The 20,160-nt window shown below is 35.1% G+C and overlaps 1 protein-coding gene across 21 annotated transcripts in view; it reads left to right on the forward strand.

The window, feature by feature from the left end:
- STAU2 (staufen double-stranded RNA binding protein 2) overlaps positions 1-20,160 on the forward strand; it is a 297,168-nt gene that overhangs the window by 126,211 nt on the left and 150,797 nt on the right. For all 21 annotated transcript variants that reach the window (XM_041769208.1, XM_041769206.1, XM_041769188.1 and 18 more), the window contains 2 exons: positions 844-981; positions 10,030-10,161. In XM_041769208.1, coding sequence (XP_041625142.1) covers positions 844-981; positions 10,030-10,161 — 270 coding nt within the window. The remainder of the gene's footprint in view (positions 1-843; positions 982-10,029; positions 10,162-20,160) is intronic.

Below are 20,160 nucleotides of genomic sequence, written 5' to 3' on the forward strand. Positions count from 1 at the left end.
TAAGTTTTGCTAAGTGGATGGGTATAAAATAGTATCTCACTGTAGTTTTAACATGCATTTTCTGAGTCTTAATGAGATTATCTTTTCCTATTTTTTTTTCTGTTAAAAATCTATTCATCTCTTTTGCCCATTTTTCTTTTACATTGTCTTAATACTTATTAGGAGTTTTAAGATGTATATTTTAGATACTGGATATATCTTTGTTTTAGTTTTTTATATATATATATATATATATATATATATATATATATATATGAACTGGTAAGGAGATATCTGCAATATATCTCCTTACCAGTTCAAGGAGATATATATATTGCAGATATCTCCTTACCAGTTCATGGCTTGGCTTTTTTACATTTTTTTTTTTGTAAAGATTTTATTCATTTATTTGAGAGAGAGAAAAAAAATACAGAGCAGCGGGAGGGGCAGAAGGTGAGGGACAAGCAGTCTCGCCCGATACAGGGCTTGATCCCAGGACCTGTGACTATGACTTGAGCTGAAGTCGGAACTCTCAACCAACTGAGCCACCTAGGTGCCCCTCTTTTTGTGTGTTTTGATGAACAGAAGTTATGAAGCAACTCTAACATAGTGAGGAGTTTAAACAGCAGACTTGACCCAACTTATCAGTAATACCTTTGAGCCTCAATCCCATAGAAGCCTTAGTTTCAGTTCCGTTCTATAATTTACCATTATAAATGTTCATAAATGGCTATCCAGTCACATTATCATCTCCAGTTATAGTTTTGGGGTGCAGAGGATGAGGGGAGAACCATTGTTTCTTTAAGGATCCAATAACAAGTTTTACCAGCATGTTTTGAAATTTTTTCTTAAATTATTTTTTAGGCTGGACCAGAGTATGGTCAAGGAATGAATCCCATTAGCCGCCTGGCTCAAATTCAACAGGCCAAAAAGGAAAAGGAGCCAGATTATGTTTTGCTTTCAGAAAGAGGAATGCCTCGACGTCGGGAATTTGTGATGCAGGTATTTATAACATTTATAGAAAAAAAGTTTGTAAACACTGAAAAAAAAAATAGAAACCTCCAGGTTGTAATAGAGATATGGGGGAAAGGCAAGAACTAGGAAGTAAAACCAGGCCCACCTGCCAACTTGGTTGAAACGTTCAAATGGCAAGGACATGTTAGAATAGACAGTCTGGGTTTTTTAAGGGACTGTGGGTTCACGGAGGTTGTTTACCACAGTTTATAGTTTAGAATGCCTATCTCTAACTGATGTTACAGTTTGCAGCCAGATGCCATTAACGACTGAGGAGTAGGATATGGATGGAATTAGAAACATAATTTAGAAGAGAGATGTAGTAGATGGAATAGGGCCAAGAGCATGAGCTTTTGGATTATCAGGAAAATTTGGAAAAGAAAGCTAACTGGTGAGGATTGAGGAACTCACTTGCTGAGAGATTTAGGCATTTAGATTTAGAGGTTAGATTGAGGCACAATACCTAAAATGCCCTCCTTTTAAAATTCTTCCTATTCATCTTCATTTGCGAACTCAAGCCCCAGTATTGAAGAAACCTTTAATTCTTACTGTGTAAGTTTCAAACATATCCAAAGGTGGATATACTAAGTAGTAGACTATTAAGTATACTATTATACTGGTATAATAACTAATACTAGCTGATATTTAGCCACAGATCATTTCAGCCTACCTACTTAGTGTATATCACTAAAAATATGGAAGTTTTTCTTTTATGTTCTTATATTAGGCATGATTCATATTCATTAGAATTATCCAATACCCAGTCCATATTTAAATTTTCCTTATTGTCCCAAAACTTTTTATTATAATTGGCTTGTCAGGAAAACTTTTTTTCCAGTCAGATCCATGGATGGTCACCTTTGATGTAATCAAGTTAAAATCCACAGATATTAAATCCTGACCATGTGGCAGGCATTTTGCTGGTAACAAATAGTATCTCGTATTGATTAGCTTTTCATACTTATCTTCTTTTTTTAAAGTTATTATTTATTTATTTGAGAGAGAGAGTGCACTCATGTGTGTGCATGAGCCAGGAGAGGGGGAGAGAAAGTGGGAGAGGAAGAGGGAAAAAATCCCAAGCAGTCTCCATGCTGAGTGTGGAACCTGACTAGGGGCTCAGTCTCACAACCCTGAGATCATGACCTACGCTGAAACCAAGAGTCAGTCACTTAACTGATTGGGTCACCCAAGCACCCCCTTTTCATACATTTCTAAACTTTACCTTCTTTCTCAATTTATAATCTCCATGTTTCTTTATCTCATAGTACCCAATATAATATATGTATATAGTAGTACCTTAAGAAACTCGTGGTGTATATATGCTGCCTGTCTGCCCGATTGAGAGCTATTAAATTTGGCTTTGTTGGAGATGTAAACTTACGATACAGTCACAGATACACCATGGTTGGGAATCTTGATATCCAAAAAGTGAGGAATACTACTAGTTAAGGACATTACTATCTAGATGTCATTAAGACCCAAGACAAATTTTATTCTAGTATTTTCACTTCATAAAATGCTTTATCGTTTTTCTTTTTACATGATTAGCTTTGAAGAGTTCTAGGAAGTATTTTTTGAACTCCAAAACTTGAGGGAAGAAAAATCACCTAAAACCTATATTAAGAATAAAAACTGGCATTGCCTTTATTTAACATTTTTTTTTTCCTGTGGAGTATATTGAGTACCCCTTTTGAAAAAGGAATTTAGAATATCTTAGGCCAGCTTCCATTTTATGGGTATTCATAAACATTGTAGTCAAATGGGAACATTTGGCTGTGCTTTTAAATGTTTTCACACTGAATTCATATTGCTTTTCCCCCTTCAGAAAGCCCCAGTGGATTCATTATAGTATTGCAGCAAGTTTATCAAAGTAAAGGCTTTTGTATAAACTATTTAAGTAATGTTATCATTTGTTATAATTGAATGTGGAAATAAAAATATCTAGAGACAATATGCTCATATTTATCACCCCAAAAATAAATTTGTATGTTACAAAATGGATGTAATTACTTGTATTGATTACTAGACAAAGAAAAATCTCTGATGAGATGATTTGAATATTGATTTCCAAAGCATATTTCTTAAAGCTTTTAATTTTTTTAGAAAGGGATATTTTAATTTTTTGAAGAGAAAATAATGGCTACTAAATTGTATATCACATACACACATTGTGTATAGTACATTCTATTGAGTTAATTTTTCTACTTGTGACTAAAATCTTCAGGTTTCTAAAAAATATATAAATCATTTTCATCAATTTTATTTGTGACTCATTGAAGGATAATTAAGTTTTCAGTATATGCTATTTTAGAACTTTGTTTTAGTTTTTTTTAGAGATTTATTTATTTATTTATTTAAAAGATTTTATTTATTTATACGTGAGACACACACGCACAGAGAGGCAGAGATATAGGGAGAGGAAGAAGCAGACTCCATGCAGGGGGCTCGATGTGGGACTTGATCCCGGGACTCCAGGATCATGCCCTGAGCTGAAGGCAGATGCTTAAGCGCTGAGCCACCCAGGTGTCCCGAGGGCTTGACTCATTTAAATGAGTTGTTTAAAGATAAAAATCTGACAGTCTTAAAGTTATTGTGTAGCAAAATAATAAAACTTTGCAAATGAATTAACATTTTAATTTAAATTATTATTTGTAATATTTAAAAAATTTTTGAGTTGTAGGAAGATGACTTATGAAGTTCATTTATGTAATTGCTTTTATAATGATACGATTTTTTTTTCCTTCTGAGTGACCACTGTGTTTGTTAGCAGGGAATCAAAGGCATTTATCTATCTCTCTCTCTCTCTCTCTATCTATCTATCTATCTATCTATCTATCTATTTATAAGATTTTATTTATTTATTCATTCGTGAGAGACACAGAGAGAAAGAGAGAGGCAGAGACACAGGCAGAGGTTGAAGCAGGCTCCATGCAGGGAGCCCAATGCAGGACTCAATCCCGGGACTCCAGGATCATGCCCTGGGCTGAAGGCAGGTGCCAAACCGCTGATCCACCTAGGGATCCCCTCAAAGTCCTTTAGCACAGTCATCTTTTAAAAATATTAACAGATAAGTCTAGGATAAGTACCCACAAACTATCGAACATGCCACCATAAAAGTTGTGTGAGGCAAGGGTGGGTGAATGGCAAAAATAAATCTGGAAGCACCTGTTCTAACAGTCTCGAAGGTGTCAGAACAGGTCAGATGGAAAGCTGCAGATACAGATTCAACATGTATGCTGAGATGAGAACAGTATTACCTAAGAGCAGAAGATTGTAGTCAAAGAGTATCAGGCCTGGGTAGATAAATGAGATTTAGAAATGAAACAGCAAAAGAATTGAATGAGAGTGAGGTGTACATAGCATGTGAAAACAGATGAAATATATTTTGCTGTTCAGTGATCTTGCTTCCATTTATTTTGGCAAGTGTTTTGACCTTCAGAGCAGTAGAGGAAGCTTCTGACGTAGCTGGCTTAATCTGTTAGCTAGCAAGCATTCCAGCAACAACACAGGGGCTAGTAAAGCTGGGGAACAAATCAAACACTGGAAAAAATAACAGGTAGCAGAGGCCTGGCTCTAGCCAAGGACTCAAGCACACATTATACCTAGGGTCTGCTGTCTTCAGGTCAGGGCAGGCCAGCCCAGATATGGGAGGTAGTATGTATTCACTCAGCTCCAGGGATTGACTGTGGACAGTACTTGATCAGTGCTTCTTAGTGAGGTCCCATAGACTACTGCTGATTTGTCATAATCTGATGGTTTATAGTTTCACAAGAAAAAGCAATGACATGATTCAAAGACATCACACAGATTTGAACTACAACATTTGTGATAGTTGTTTCAGAAATTCTATAATGAATATATTATCAATGTTTCATATATTACAAAAACTATGTCATTTAGTTCATCTTCACTAAAATTTTGTTAAAAGAGTGTATTTCTTTGTCATATAATTTGCATTGTTTATATTTAAGTGTTTTTCTAACCACTGTGCTAGAAGTACTTCATTCAGTGAAGCTTAAAAGTAGTAATACAATATGAACACAAATAAAACCTAAATATTAGTGTAAGAATAAATGTCAAATAGTACACACGTGTGGATACCAGATGGAAGTTGTTATGTTCTGAGATAAATGAAATAGCTGATTATAGCTGATTATGCTTTCACCCAGAAACCAAAAAAGAAAACTGTGGGTTAGAAGTATCAAGCTTTGTATCTGAAAGCTGGATTTAGTTGTACCATGTACTAATTCATTGTTAGTACACAGAATACTGTAATTGTGAAATTTTATTAAAGTGGCATGAAGCTATTGAAGCTAAATTTTTTTTTAAAGATTTTATTTATTCACTCATGATAGACATAGAGAGAGAAAGGCAGAGACACAGGCAGAGGGAGAAGCAGGGAGCCCAATGCAGGACTCGATCCCTGGGACTCCAGGATCGCGTCCTGGGCCAAAGGCAGGTGCCAAACCGCTGAGCCACCCAGGGATCCCCTAAATTTTTTTTTAAACAAAGCTCAGTGACATCTGGTAAAATAATCCAAATTTTCATGCATAGATTGCCTGTTCAGCTCTCTTGCTCATTTTTGTACTGGTTTAAAAAAGTAACATTTAGGAATCCACTGTATATTCTGGACTATGAGTCTTTTTTAGTTACAAGGCATTTCAAATATATTTTCTTGTGACTTTTTTTTCTTCCAATTTTAGTGATGTTCCTTTGAGGAACAAAACTAATTTTTTTTTTTAAAGATTTTATTTATTTGAGATAGTGAGAGAAAGAGAGCATGAATGGGGGGGCAGAGGGAGAGGGAGAAGCAGACGCCTCTCAAGCAGGGAGCCTGATGCATGGCCCTTCCCTGCTCAGCAGGGTGCCCTACTCCAGGCTTAATCCCAGGACCCTGGGATCATGATGAGAGTCAAAGGCAGACGCTTAACCGACTGTGCCACCCAGGTGCCCAGGAAGTAATTAATTTTGTTGCAGCCAAATTTTTCTTTTTTTCCATCATGTTAACTTTAAAGTCTAGACATCCAGAAGAATAATGCCTCCACCTTATTCTTCCTCAAAAGGATCTTAGAAGCTCTTAGCACTTTGTATTTCCATATAAACTTTGGAATCAGCTTGTCAAGTATTGTTTTTTTTTTTTTTTAAGATTTTATTTATTTATTCATGAGAGACAGAGAGAAAGGCAGAGACATAGGCAGAGAGAGAAGCAGGCTCCATGCAGAGAGCTCTATGTGGGACTCAATCCTGGGACTCCAGGATCATGCCCTGGGTCGAAGGCAGGTGCTCAACCACTGAGCCACCCAGGTGTCCCAAGCTTGTCAAGTATTGTAAAAACATGTGGGAATTTGATGAGAATTCATTGAATTTATAGGGACGATTTGAAGAGAATTGATACATATTGATTTTCAGGCATATCTCTGTTTATTAGGTTTTTCTTAACTTTTCTCAGTGCTTATTATTTTCTGTAAAGTTCTTAAATATCATAGGTATTTTATTTTCATTTGATCTAAATGATATCTTGTAATTTTCTACTTGATTGTTGATGGGATATAAAAATGCAGTTGGCATTGTATACTACTATTTACACAGAAAACACTCTCATGAATTCTTACAATTTATCTGTAGATATCCTTGGATTTCCTATGTATCATATCTTCAGATAATGACAGTTTGTTTTTATTTTTTTATTTTTATTTTTTTTGACAGTTTGTTTTTATACTTCTAATTCTTTTTTTAAATTAATTTAAAATTTTTTTATTTATTTGAGAGAGAGAGTATGTGTGCACAAGCAAGGGGGAGGGGCAGAAGAAGAGGGAGAAGCAGACTCTCCTCTGAGCAGGGCGCCTGACACAGGGCTCAATCCCAGCACCCTGGATCATGACCTGAGTAGAAGGCAGATGATTGAGTGAGCCACCTAGGCACCATATACTTCTAATTCTGTACCATTTTTTTCTTGCCTTATTGCTCTGTCTAGGATTTGTAGTAAAATGTTAAATAATAGTAAAAGTAGAGGGCATCTTCGTCTTTTTCTAATTTCAAAATTTCAACATTAAATTTAACATTTGCTGAGGTTTGCTATACGTTTTTTGGAAAATGCACTTTATCTTATTAAGGAAGTTCCTTTTTTTCCTAGTTTACTATGAGTTTTTATTGTGAAATGATGTTGAGTTTTATCAAAGCATTTGCTCTGTTTATTAGGATGGCTATATGTTTTGTCTTCTCAGAGACAAAAACAGCAGATTCTGTTAATTGATTTTGTCTGAAATTCAAATGTTAGACCAGTCTTCCATTTCTGGGATAAACCTAACTTCATCATGATTTTTCTTTTTATGTATTGCTTTGTTCAATGAACTGTTATACAGTTTAAATTTGAGCAGTTATATTCATGAATGAAATAGGTTTGTAAATTTTCTTATACTGTTTTTGTTGGATTTTGGAATCAATAGCTCACTGAATAGTTGGGGATTGATTTTTCTTTTTCTATTCTTAGACAAATTTTTGTGACATTAGCATTATTCTTCCTTAAATATTAGGTGAACTTGCTGGAGAAGCTCTCTGGAGTTTTCTTTGTGGAAATATTTTTAATTATTGTTTTAAATTTTTTTTAGTAGTTATAGAGCTGTACAGTTTGGTGTTAATCTGTGCCAGTTTTGGAAATTTGTATTGTTGAGAAATTTTCCACTATATCTAAACATTGAAAAAGTTTTAGCTAAAATACTCAATATCCCTTATTCTTTTTTTAAAAAAAGATTTTGTTTATTTGAGAGAAAGAGAGCACAAGCAGGGGGAGCAGGAGAGGGAGAAGCAGGCTCCCTGCTAAACAGGAAGCCCAATGTGGGGCTCAATCCCAGGACTCTGAGATCATGACCTGAGCTGAAGGCAGACACTTAACCACTAAGCCAGCCAGGCACCCCATCCCTTATTTTTTTAATGCTACAGAAGCTTTAGTAATCTCCCATTTTCATTCTTATTTGTCTTCTCTTACTCTCCTTGCCAGTCTTAACCTTTGACTTATCTCTCTATTAGTCTTTTCAGGGAACCAACATTTCGTTTTTTGAAGATTCTCTATTATATTTTGTTTTCTGTTTCCTTAATTTCTGCCCTTGTCTTTATTCTATTTTCTTTGGATTCATTTTGCTCTAATAACTTATGAGCTGGATATTTAGCTAGCTCATTACATTCCTGCCATTCTCTAAGCTTTTATGGCTATATGTTTTCTTCTCAACCCTTCTTTAGCTGCATCCTTCAAATTTCGATATGTTGTATTTCTGTCATTTTTTACTTAAAATATTTTCTGACTTCATTGGGATTTCGTCTTTGCCTATAGATTATTCAGACTACATTACTTAATTTATAAAGTTGTGATTATCTTCTTGGTTTGCTGCTTTGGTCATTTTTTGAGACCAATTTATAAAAAATCCCACTGTAGTCATATATTTTTAATTTCTCCTTGTAATGCTATACTTTTTACCTTTAAGCAAATTTTTTTTTAAATTAAAAAAAAACACGTAGGGGTGCCTGGGTGGCTCCTGTTAAGGTCACGTAAGTATCTGCTTTCAGCCACTCCTGGGTGGCTCAGCAGTTGGGTCGCTGCCTTTGGCTCAGGTTGTGATCCCGGGATCCGGGATCGAGTCCTGCATCAGGCTCTTGCGAAGAGCCTACTTATCCCTCTGCCTGTGTATCTGCCCCCCGCCCTCTCTCTGTGTGTCTCTCATGAATAAATAAATAAATCTTAAAAAAAAAACAAATATAAAAAATTATCTGCTTTTCAGCTCAGGTTATGATCCTGGTACTGGGATTGAGCTCCCATTGGGCTCCCTGCTCAGCAGGAAGTCTGCTTCTCTCTCTCCCCCTCCCCCTGCTTGTGCTCTCTCTCTCAAATAAATAAAATCTTTAAGAAATGTTATTTATCTTTAAATTTTTTCCCTTTTGCTTTCTGATTTACTTTTTATATTTGCATTAGTTCTTGGTAGATCCATCTTTAAAAGCACTACCCAATTCAGAAAATGTACATGTGGGTATGAGATGGCTGATGTACATTTAAATGCATGTATAGACATATATGTATGCAGCAGGTGTTTGCCAAAGATAATTGTGGAATAGTTTTCATGATAAAAAGCTACTGTTTATTGAGCAATTATGATTTATTATACACTGTAGTTTATGTACATTTTCTTGTTTAATTTTCAGAGCAATACTATGAGGTAGTTGTATTACCCCTCTTTTACTGATGGAATATCTGAAGCTTAGAGATACTAATTTGAATCAGTTTATACAGTTAGGAAGTGGTAGAATTTTATCTTCTTTTCTTTTTAAGAGACTGGGATGGATTGGGGGGGAGGGACACAGAGAATCTGAAGCAGGTGCAGTGCCCAGTTCAGAGCCCCTTGCAGGGCTCGATTGCATGACCCTGAGATCATGACCTGAGCTGAAATCGAGAGTCCAGTCTTAATCAACTAGGCCACCCAGTCGCCCCTACAATAATTTCATACCCAGATCTGACCTGGAAATCTTTGTTCTTAACCACAATATTGTGTTAACCCTTGTATATTAATTTTCCTCAGGAACTATTTAACATAAACCTTTGTAAATTTGAGATGCAATGTAAACATTGTTTTAAATGGCACCCATGCATTTCAGTCTTTTAGTTTATTAAATAAATAATACTAAATGTCATAACCAACACAAACTATTATAATGTGAATTTTATTTTTCTGCTTATATAAATAATATTGTTTTTAAAAAATAAAATAATACAGAAATATGTAGGGAAGTAAAAGTCATTGAAGATTCTATCACCCTGAGATAGTCTCCCATTGTCATTTTGAGGACCATATTGTCCTACTGTTCTCCATGTATAGTTTCACTTGTATATATAATGTCATGTAAATGGGATAGTATCTTAGTTGCTGTTTTCATTATGGACTGAACTTTATATTTTTGAATTCTCAGAAGCATAACATACTGCTTTATTGTGTTAAGGAGTTCCTGTTTACCAAAGCAATTATCATCGGTTTCTTACTTTAATCTTACCAGGTCAAAGTAGGCAATGAAGTTGCTACTGGAACAGGACCTAACAAAAAGATAGCCAAAAAAAATGCTGCGGAAGCAATGCTGTTACAGCTTGGTTATAAAGCATCCACTAGTCTTCAAGATCAACTTGACAAGGTGAGAGCTGAATTTACATGTACATATGCCGATCCTGTCAGAATGTTGGAGTGATGTACAAATCCTGTTCCAGTGTTTTTGATTCCAAGTAATGTCTTAACTGCTGTTAAAGTAGAAGTCAAGGTTTTTCCCCTGCCAAGGCAGTACTCTGTATCTTTAAAATAGATTCTCCAGGTACAAAATAGCACATTTATAGGGCCAAGATGAAATATTAATTATAATCTTACAATTGACAAAATCTAAAAATATTTTATCACTGTATGTATTTTATATAATACCAGTTGAATAATTTTTAGCTTATTGACTCACTCATGGTTCTTGCCATATAACCAATTTTAATTTGTGCTTTTTTAAAGAACAGGGTTTGTTAGCCTTTATTTCTGGAATACAGCTGAAAACACTAGAAATAAAGATCCTGAATTATCCCTTTAGGGCAGGAACTATATTGGACAGGCGCTCTATAAACTAATTTTTCTGTTTACTTTAAATTTAAAGGTAAACTCAGAGGGTGTTTATTTTCTGCCAAGACTTATGTTCATGGTCCTCTATTTCTTCTGCAGCAGTTAATGACATCATTAACACCTACCTCTGTTGCAAAAGAAGCAGAGAACCCCAAATTGAGCACTTGGCAGATAACTTGGCAGGAACTAGCTTAACTTTATTTTGTATAATCATTTTATCTATGCACATGTAGAAATTATTTTTATTAAACATTATATTAAATGAGAATTCATAAAACAGGCTTAATAATTATTTCTATCAAAAACAATATGCTTTTTTTTCCATGCCATTTTCTCACATAAGGATTCTGTTTTAGAGATGTTTTCAGTTCCTGCAGGAACACATTTCTGAAATTTAGAGTAAAAACCAAATCATCTATTAAAAAACATTTAGATCTGTTTTTTGTTTTTTTTTTTTAAAGACAGCTGTGAATATCCAGGCAGTTATTTTGAGCGATTAAGAATTATTTGTCTGTGTGGTATCGCTAGAGATTTCAATTCTGTTTTTATAACCTGGCTAGTCAGTGCTTTTTCTTCTTTTAAAAGTATTTGTAACATGAAACCTAACATGTGTTCAAGATTCTGCAGTTCTTATATTGTGTATATGTTGTTTTAACTTAACACGTTTATATTGACTTAAAACTGGTGAGTGATTTATAAAAATATGTCAAAATAAATTTCCTCATAGACACGTATGTATCTTTTTTAGATTTTTTATTTTTACTTATTCATGAGAGACACAGAGAGGCAGAGACATAGGCAGAGGTAGAAGCAGGCTCCCCAGAGGGAGCCTGATGTGAGACTTGATCGCAGAACCCTGGGATCACGACCTGAGTCAAAGGCAGACGCTCAACCACTGAGCTACCCAGGTGCCCTGACACTATTTGTATCTTAAGTGAAAATAAAACAGAACAAAAAGCATTAGTTTTATTAATATGAAAAACATTTTGTATACCCACTGTATTATTGTTTAGAGTTCTCCAGAGAAAAAGCCCAATGGGATGTGTATGTGTGTGTATGTAGTATATGTATGTGTGTATGTATATATACACATTCATACATCACTCACAGAAACTTATTTTAAGCAATTGACTTATGCAGTCATTGAGGCTTGGCTAGTCCAAATCTGAGGGAGAGACCAGCAGGCTGGAGAATCAGGAGTTAAATTTGAGTTCAAAAGCTTTCTGCTATAGATTTCCCTTTCTTCAGTGAAGGTCAAACTTTTCTTCTAGGTAGGTCTTCAACTCATTAGTCCCACCGGCATTACAGAGAAGGATCTGCTTTACTCAGTGTTCAGTGATTTAAATGTAAATCTTCCAAAAACACCTTCACAGAACATCCAGAATAATGCTTGATTAGATATCTAGTCACCATGGTCCAGACAAGTCGACATATAAAATTTACCATTGTACCCACTAAACACTAATGCCAAACACCAATAACTGAAGATAATAACAAGATGACTGAAATTTAGTCCCTACATTCGGAAAAACTAACCCTTCAGTGTTAACAGCAAGGAGCTTTAATTGCGTAACAAAAATTATAGTACTATAACCTAGAGAATATGAAGATGAATCTGGAAAGTAAAGAATAGCTGAGACCATTGTTTTATGTGAATTAAAGAGATTGAGAAATTTCACATTAAGATTTGAACATAAAAATCACATGGTCTGGTTTACATTCTTCAGAAGACAATCCTTTAAGTAATATAGGGTATATATTTGAGCAGGATGAGACTGAAGGCTGCTGAGAGGCCAGTTGGGGGGCTAGCAGAACTGTTCAGGTAAAAGATGCTGAGGGTCTGAACGCAGGCAGTGGTGGTAGAGAAGAGAGTGGGGAAGATACCTGAGAGATTTCTGAAGTGTAAGTGGTAAGTTTTCAGTAGCAGATAAAATGCATGGGGGAGACAGGAAAGAGGAAGAAAGAAAACCTGTAAACAGGAAGAGAGAGTGAGTTTAAGGAGTAGATAGCAGTCATATGCTGTAGAGACAGCAAAAGAGAAAGACTGAATATACTGATTTGTCAATAAAAAGATTTGTGATGAATGTGACGAAACCATTTAAAAATTTTTTAAATATACAGGATATGTACATGGCTAAAAGAATTCAAATAGCATGGAGTGAACAGTGAAAAAAAGGTAGTCTTTTTTCACTCTGAGACCCTTGGTTTTTTAATCTTTCTTTTGAATAGCATCTCCCACAATGAGTTGATATTTGTACAGGATTTGGAATACTGTCTAAAATATAGTGAATATTACATAAAGATTTGATAAATGTCTTCACAGAAATATTCTACACGTATATACTAATATATCCCCACTTTATAAAGAAACTCAGATTTGTTGAGGCATAGTTCAATGAATTTTGACATATGTGTGTTTGTATGTGTGTACACATTCATTAACCACCACCACAATTAAGATTTATAATATTTCTGTTACAGAAATATTTGTAGTTAATCTCTTCCCTTATGCTTAGCCTGCTGGCAAGCACTGATTTGATTTTTGTTTTTATAATTTTGCCTTTCCAGAATGTCATATAAATTGGATCATACATTAGGAAGCCTTTTACGTCTGGCTTCATAATGCTGAGATTCATCTCATGTTGTTGTATTTCATTAGTTTATTCTTTTATTTTCTGTTATTGTTTTCATCTTCACTAACATTTGGGCTGTTTCTAGTTTGAGGCTATTATAAATTAAGTGGCTGTAAACATTCATGTAAAGTCTTTATATGTATTTATTTCTCTAGTGTATTCTTTATGTACATATTTGTATAAGTGCATGTATAACTTTTAAGAAACTGTGAGGATGTTTTCCAGAGAGGCTGAACCAATTTGTATTCCCACCAGGAGTGTTTGAGAGCTCTAGTTACTGCACATTTTTTCCAACTCTTGGTATTTTTTGTTTTGAGTTTTGACTGTACTAGTAGGTGCATTGGTATTTTTGGTTTTGAGTTTTGACTGTACTAGTAGGTGCATTAATGTTATCTCATTGGAACTTAATTTGCATTTTCCTAATAACTGATAATGTTGGATATCTTAGCATGTGTTTATTTACCATTCATATCTCTTCCTTGAAATGTCCATTCAAAGCTTTGTCTCTTTAAAAATGGGATAGTTTGCTTTCTTTTTGAGTAGTTGTTAAAGAGTTCGTTACATATTTTGGACACAAATCCTTTATCAGGTAAAGAACTTCCCTGCTTTCTCCTTCCTTTCCTTCCTGTCCTCTCCTTTCCTCCTTTTCCATGTAGGTTATCCAGTTGTTCTAGCCCATTTGTTTAAAAGATGAATGCTTTTTCCATTGAATTATCTTAGCACCTTTGTTGAAAATCAGTTAACCGCATATTGATGCGTCTGTTTCTGGATTCTCTATTCTGTTCCATTAATCCATATGTCTACCCTTAAAACTATTACAACTGTGTATAGACTATAGCTTTTAATTTTTTTTTTTTTTTTAGACTATAGCTTTTAAAGTAAGGTTTGAAATCAGATAAAGAAATTTAAATTGTTTTGGCTAGTCCAGGGCCTTTGCGTTTCCATAGAATTTTTGAAATCATTCTCTACCAAGAAAAGAAAGCCAGTTGGGAAGTTTTCTTTGGGATTGAATATATAGATCAGTTTCACACAAATCGGTGTCTTAATATTGAGTCTTTCAGTCCATGAACAAGATCTAGCTCTCCATTTATTTATATTTTTAAAAATATTTTACAGCAACGTTTTCTACTTTTTCTAGAAATATTTTACACAATTTTTATGTTTATGCCTAAGTATTTCATGTTTTGGGATATATTATTAATGATATTAGTCTTTAACCCAATGGCAATAGCATTCAATTTCCAATTCTTCTTTTCTACTGTATAGAAATACAATTGGTTTTATGTATTGACCTTGTACTCTGCGACCCAGCTAAACGGAGTTATAAATTATAATAGCTTAGTTTGTAGATTGTTTGGGATTTTCTGCATTGATGACCATGTCATCTATGAATAAAAACAGTTTTATTTCTTCCTTTCTGATCTGTATGCTTTTATCTACTTATCTTCTTTATTGCTCTAAATACAGAGCATCTGGTACAATGTTGAAAAGATATGGTTGTTTGTTGAATAGAAAGCAGATATCCTTACCTTGGTCCTCATCTTAAAAGGATAGTCATTTCAGTCTTTCACTGCTATAAATACCATGATGATTGTAGGTTTTTTTCATAGATACTCTATATCAGGTTATTTCCTTGTATTCATGCTTTAAGAGATTGTTTTCATTTTGTTTTGTTTTGTTTTGTTTTTTACTTACCAGTCCATTTTGAATTTTGCCAAATGCTTTCTCTGTGTCTGTTGATATGTTATATAATTTTCTGGTTTAGTTTGTTGTAATGAATTTCACTGATGGATTTTAAAAGTTTATGTAATATTTAATAAAATTACCATTTTAACCACTTTAGGTGAACATCTCAGTGGCAAAACTACATTCACAGTGTTGTGCAGCCATCACTTTTATGTACTTCCAGAATGTTTTCATCATTCCAAATAGAAACTGTACTGCATTAAACACTAATTCCTCATTCTTCCCTTTGTCTTTTCAAGGAACCATCTTTTAAGTGGAATCATACAAAGTTTGTCCATTTTGTTGAGCTTATTTCATTTAGCATGTTTTCAAAGGTTCATCCATATTGTATGTCGCATATATCAGAATTTCATTCCTCTTAAAACCTGAATAGTATTCCATTGTGTGGATATATCACACTTTGTTTATCCATTCATCTATTGATGGACATTTGGGTTATTTTCAACTACTGATTATTATGAGTAATGCTGTTATGAACATTGGGGTACCAGTATCTATTTTAAATCCCTACTTTTAATGTTTGGAATATATACTTAGAAGTGGAATTGTTTGATCATATGGTAATTCTACGTTTATATTTTGAGGAATTAGCAAATTCTTTTCTGCAGTAGCTGTACCATTTTATATTCCCACCAGCAATGCACAAGGGTTCCAATTTCTCCATAACTCTGCTAACACTTGGTATGTGTGTGTGTAGGTGTTTGTTTTGTCTTGCTTTTTTTTTTTATGATTTTATTGATTTATTCACAAGAAACACAGAGAGAGAGAGAGAGAGAAAAAAAGAGAGGGGCAGAGTCATAGGCAGAGGGAGAAGCAGGCTCCAAGCAGGGAGCCTGATGTGGGACTCGATCCTGGGACTCCAGGATCATGCCTTGAGCCAAAGGCAGACACTCAACCACTGAGCCACCCAGGCATCTTATTTTGTCTTGTTTTCTTAAACAGTATCCATCCTAATGGCTGCCAAGTGACCTTGACTGTTTTGTGAATATTGAACTAAGCTTGCCTGACTGGCATAAACCCCACTTGACCATGATGTATTACCTTTTTTTTTTTTTTTTTTTACATATTTCTAGAATAGAGTTGCTAATATTTTTAAAAGATTTTTATGGCTACATGTATAAGAGATATTGATCCATATTTTGTTGTTGTTGTAATATCGTTGTCTGGTTTTAACATCAGGATCAGGGTAATGCTCTTGGTATAGTAAGTTTGGAAGTTTAGAAGACTTTGGTAATCTTTCTTCTTTAGTATTTGGGTGGAATTTTCCAGTGGAGCCATCTGGGGAAGACTGGGAAGGTTTTAACTATAAATTGAGTTTTAAAAAATAGATATAGGGCTACTCAGGCTATCTACTTCTAAGTGAACTTTGGCAGTTTGAATCCTTGAAGGAATTTATCCATTTCTTCTAAGTTGTTAAATTCTTGGTATAGAATTGTTCACAGCATTTCCTTGTTACCCTTCTTTTTACTTTTTAAAAAAATATTTTATTTATTTACTTGAGAGAAAGAGTGAGTGAGAGAAAATAAGCACAAGGTGGGGGCGGGGCCAAGAGAGAGGGAGGAACAGACTCCACTCTGACCAAGGAGCCTAATGTGGGACTCGATCCCAGGAGTCTGGGATCATGACCTGAGCTGAAAGCAGATGCTTAAGCAACTGAGCTACTCAGGTGCGCCCCCGCCCGCCCCCCTTGTTATCCTTCTAATGGCTACAGCATCTGTAGTGATATTCCCTCTCTCATTCCTCCTGTTAGTAATTTGTTTTCTTTTTCTCCTGATCAACTTGGCTAGGAGTTTATTAATTTTTTTTATCTCTTTTAAACAACCAGGTTTTTGTTTAATTACTTTTCTCTATTTTTCTGTTTTCCATTTTATTGATTTCTGCTCTTTATTTTATCCTTCTTTCACTGACTTTGGGTTTAATTTTCTTTTTTCTGGTTTTGTAAACTTGAAGCTAAGACTATGGATCTGAGAACTTTCTTCTTTTCTAATATAAGATTTAATGCTCTATACTTCTCATTAAGCACTGGTTTAGCTCTGTTCTACAGATTTTGACAATTTGAATTCTATTTTCATTCATTTTAAGATATGTGTTCTAATTTTCTTTTTTTTTTTTTTATGTTCTAATTTTCTTTTTGATTTCTTCTTTCCAGTCCTGTATCCCTTCTGATTGTCTATCTGCTTCTTTTTTTGTTAGTGTCCCCACTGTGGATAAGGGGCACTACTATATTTTAAAATATCTTGTTCCATTGTCTTTTGATCTATGTAGTTTTTGATGAGACATCTGCTGTAATTCTTACCTACTCTTTCCTCTTCATAAAATTTTTTTCCCCTTTGAAGGTGGTCAGAATTTTCCTTCATTAATTCTCAGCAGTTTGACTATGTCTAAATATGATTTTTTTCCCCTTTATCCTTCTGCCTCTTCCTTGTCCTTCCTCTTTCCTTCTTCCCTTTCTCCTCTGTTGGAGGGACTTAAAATCCCTCCTTTACTGTGCCAAGGGATAAGGGACATCTGTATGCTCTGTAGTCAGCCTTTTTCCTCCTTTTGTATTTTTCCTGCTTAGTGGTTACTGAGCATGGCATCTGTGTTTTGTTATAATTTGGTTACTTTGTCAAATTCTCTGCTATTATTTCTTCAGATATTTCTTATTCTTTGTTTCCTCTCTTTTACATAGTTTCTAGTTGCTTATTTGTTAGACCATTGGTATTGGTTTTTTTTTAGCTCCGGTAGTTCTTGTTTTTAATTTTTTAATTTTTTTTCTGTGCCTCAGTTTGAGTAATTTCTATTGATTTATTTGCAGTTTTAGTGATTATTTCTTCATCTCTACCTATCCATTAATAATGACATCAGCATTAATTTTCATCTGTGACTCTCCTCCAGGATTTCCATTTGCTTTTGTTCTATAGTTTCTGTTATTTTCTGCTGAGATTTCCCATATATTTATACATGTTATCTGTCTTTTACATTAAATCTTCTAACCTGCTAATCATAGGTATTGTAAAATTTGTTTCTTGTAATCCTAACATCTGGGTCATCTCTGGGTCCTGTTTTGTTGACTTCTTTATCCTCTGACAATTCTTGCAATTTGGAGTGTCTCATAATCTTTGAATAAGTGTTGGACATTGTTTATTGAGAATTCGTGGAGGCTGTTAAATAGTATTTATGTTGAGTAATAGGCATGTCTCTTCTTTCAGACTTAGTGTGGAGGGTGGCATCAATCTTGTCAGTAGTTGAGCTCATTTTGAGTTTTGTTACTATCGTCACTGCTGACTTCTGATTCATTCAGTAGTGGTGTGCTATTATCTGTGTTCTATGTGGGGTGAGGTTTGGGAAGGATTTTTCCCTGTGTTTCTGCTCTGTCCTCGGTTTCAGCAGTTCCCCCTTTACTGTGGCAAGGGGTAAGGGATATCTGTATGCTCTGTAGTCAGCTCTTGTGCTTATTACTTGATCATAAGAGTGTGGTGCGTGTGGGGATGTAGTTCTTGATTTTCTTGCCCAGCCTCATTCTCAAGTAGTCTCTCTGTGCCTGAGTTTCAGATGTAGGTTTTTATCTGCCTCCTTCCTCATGGTAGTTAAACTTGACATTGGATCTGTGGGTGCTCTTGGGTACAAGAGAGTTTCCTGCCCCCTTGTCAGCATGCTTAGACTTCTACTTTATATTGGTGTAGGGCCTTGCTTTCAAGAGTGTTTTGTACCCCTGTTTTCCCCCAGGGGTAGGTAGCTTTTGCTTTTACTCCTTTTCTAGAAACAATGAGTCTTTTTTGCCTCAGCCTCTGGAAGAAAAGAATCTCTGTCTGTACTTCAGAGGGGGTTAGGATTTGTTTCTCTCTTTTCTCTAGTGTCTTGAGCTTTTTGCTTTGTATGAGAGAAAAGTCCAGAGAAGTGTACAAAAGTTCTATCCTTTCCTCTCAGTGGCAAATATTCACCAGCTGCATATCTCCTCTACCAATTGAGGCTCTCTGAGATTTCCAGTTGTACCTCTGGTTGATTGTTCTCCTGAGTACTCAGGAGAGGCCCATGGAAAAGAGATTCTGCCTGGAGATCCTAGTTTTTCTGAACTGTTGTGCTAGCCCACACTCAATCTTTTAGAATTTATTGGCATTTTTAAAAAAGATTTTATTTATTGGAGAGAGAGAGAGAGAGAGAGAACATGAGAGGGGGGAGAAAGAGAGGGAGAAGCAGACTCACCACTAATCAAGGAGCCTAACACACGGCTCGATCCCAGGACCCTGAGATCATGACCCAAGCCAAGTCTACTACAGAGCTATCAAAGGCAGATGCTTAACTGATTGAGCCACCCAGACACCCCATAGAATTTATTGGCATTTCATCTACTTTCTTCTCACCTGCATTACCTGCATTTATAACATTCATCTCTTCCTTACTTGCTCTGCCAGTGTTGAAACACTTTGCAAGCCCTACCTCTCCTTGGAGGGGTTTGTTACTCTCTAGAATTCATTTTTCATGTTTGTTTTACAATCTCAGATCTCAGATGGATTCAAGAGACGTTTTCTCTGGTGCTTTCTCATTGACACATTTCTACATTCTAAGAAAAAGTGAAACATTCTTTCCACCCTTTTAAAATATACTGTTCTTACATCTTGATTTTCTTTTCCATTTATATGTTGGGGTTTCACTTATATTGTGGAGTTTGTTCTCTAACAAGACATAACTGGCATGTGTTTCATTCTTTTATAGATTTGATTATTATATTGATCAAAATAATACTGATGATATATGTATAAAAAGTCAGGATTTATCAAGATTCATTGTATAAGGGCTCAAGATTTATAAAAAAAAAAAAAGCCCTGCTACTGGCCATTTCTGCTTCCTTTTTCCAGAGACAATCATTTGTCACTTGCTTCAGCTGTTCATTGTATTATTTTTCTGTTGCTCATATTGCTATTTCTAGATTTTGCATTTATTTTTTTAAAAGAGATTTTATTTATTTATTTGAGAGAGACAATGCACAAGCAGGGGGAGTGGCAGAGAGAAAGAGGGATATGCAGGCTTCCTGCTGAGGAGGGAGTCAGATGTGGAGCTCAATCCCAGGACCCCTGGATCATGACCTGAGCTAAAGGCAGATGCTTAACTGACTGAGCCACTCAGGTGCCCCTATATTTTTCATTTTTAGGTATTGTCTGAGTTCTTGTTATGAAAAA

The sequence above is a fragment of the Vulpes lagopus genome, chromosome 9, assembly GCF_018345385.1.
Source record: "Vulpes lagopus strain Blue_001 chromosome 9, ASM1834538v1, whole genome shotgun sequence".
NCBI lineage: Eukaryota > Metazoa > Chordata > Mammalia > Carnivora > Canidae > Vulpes > Vulpes lagopus.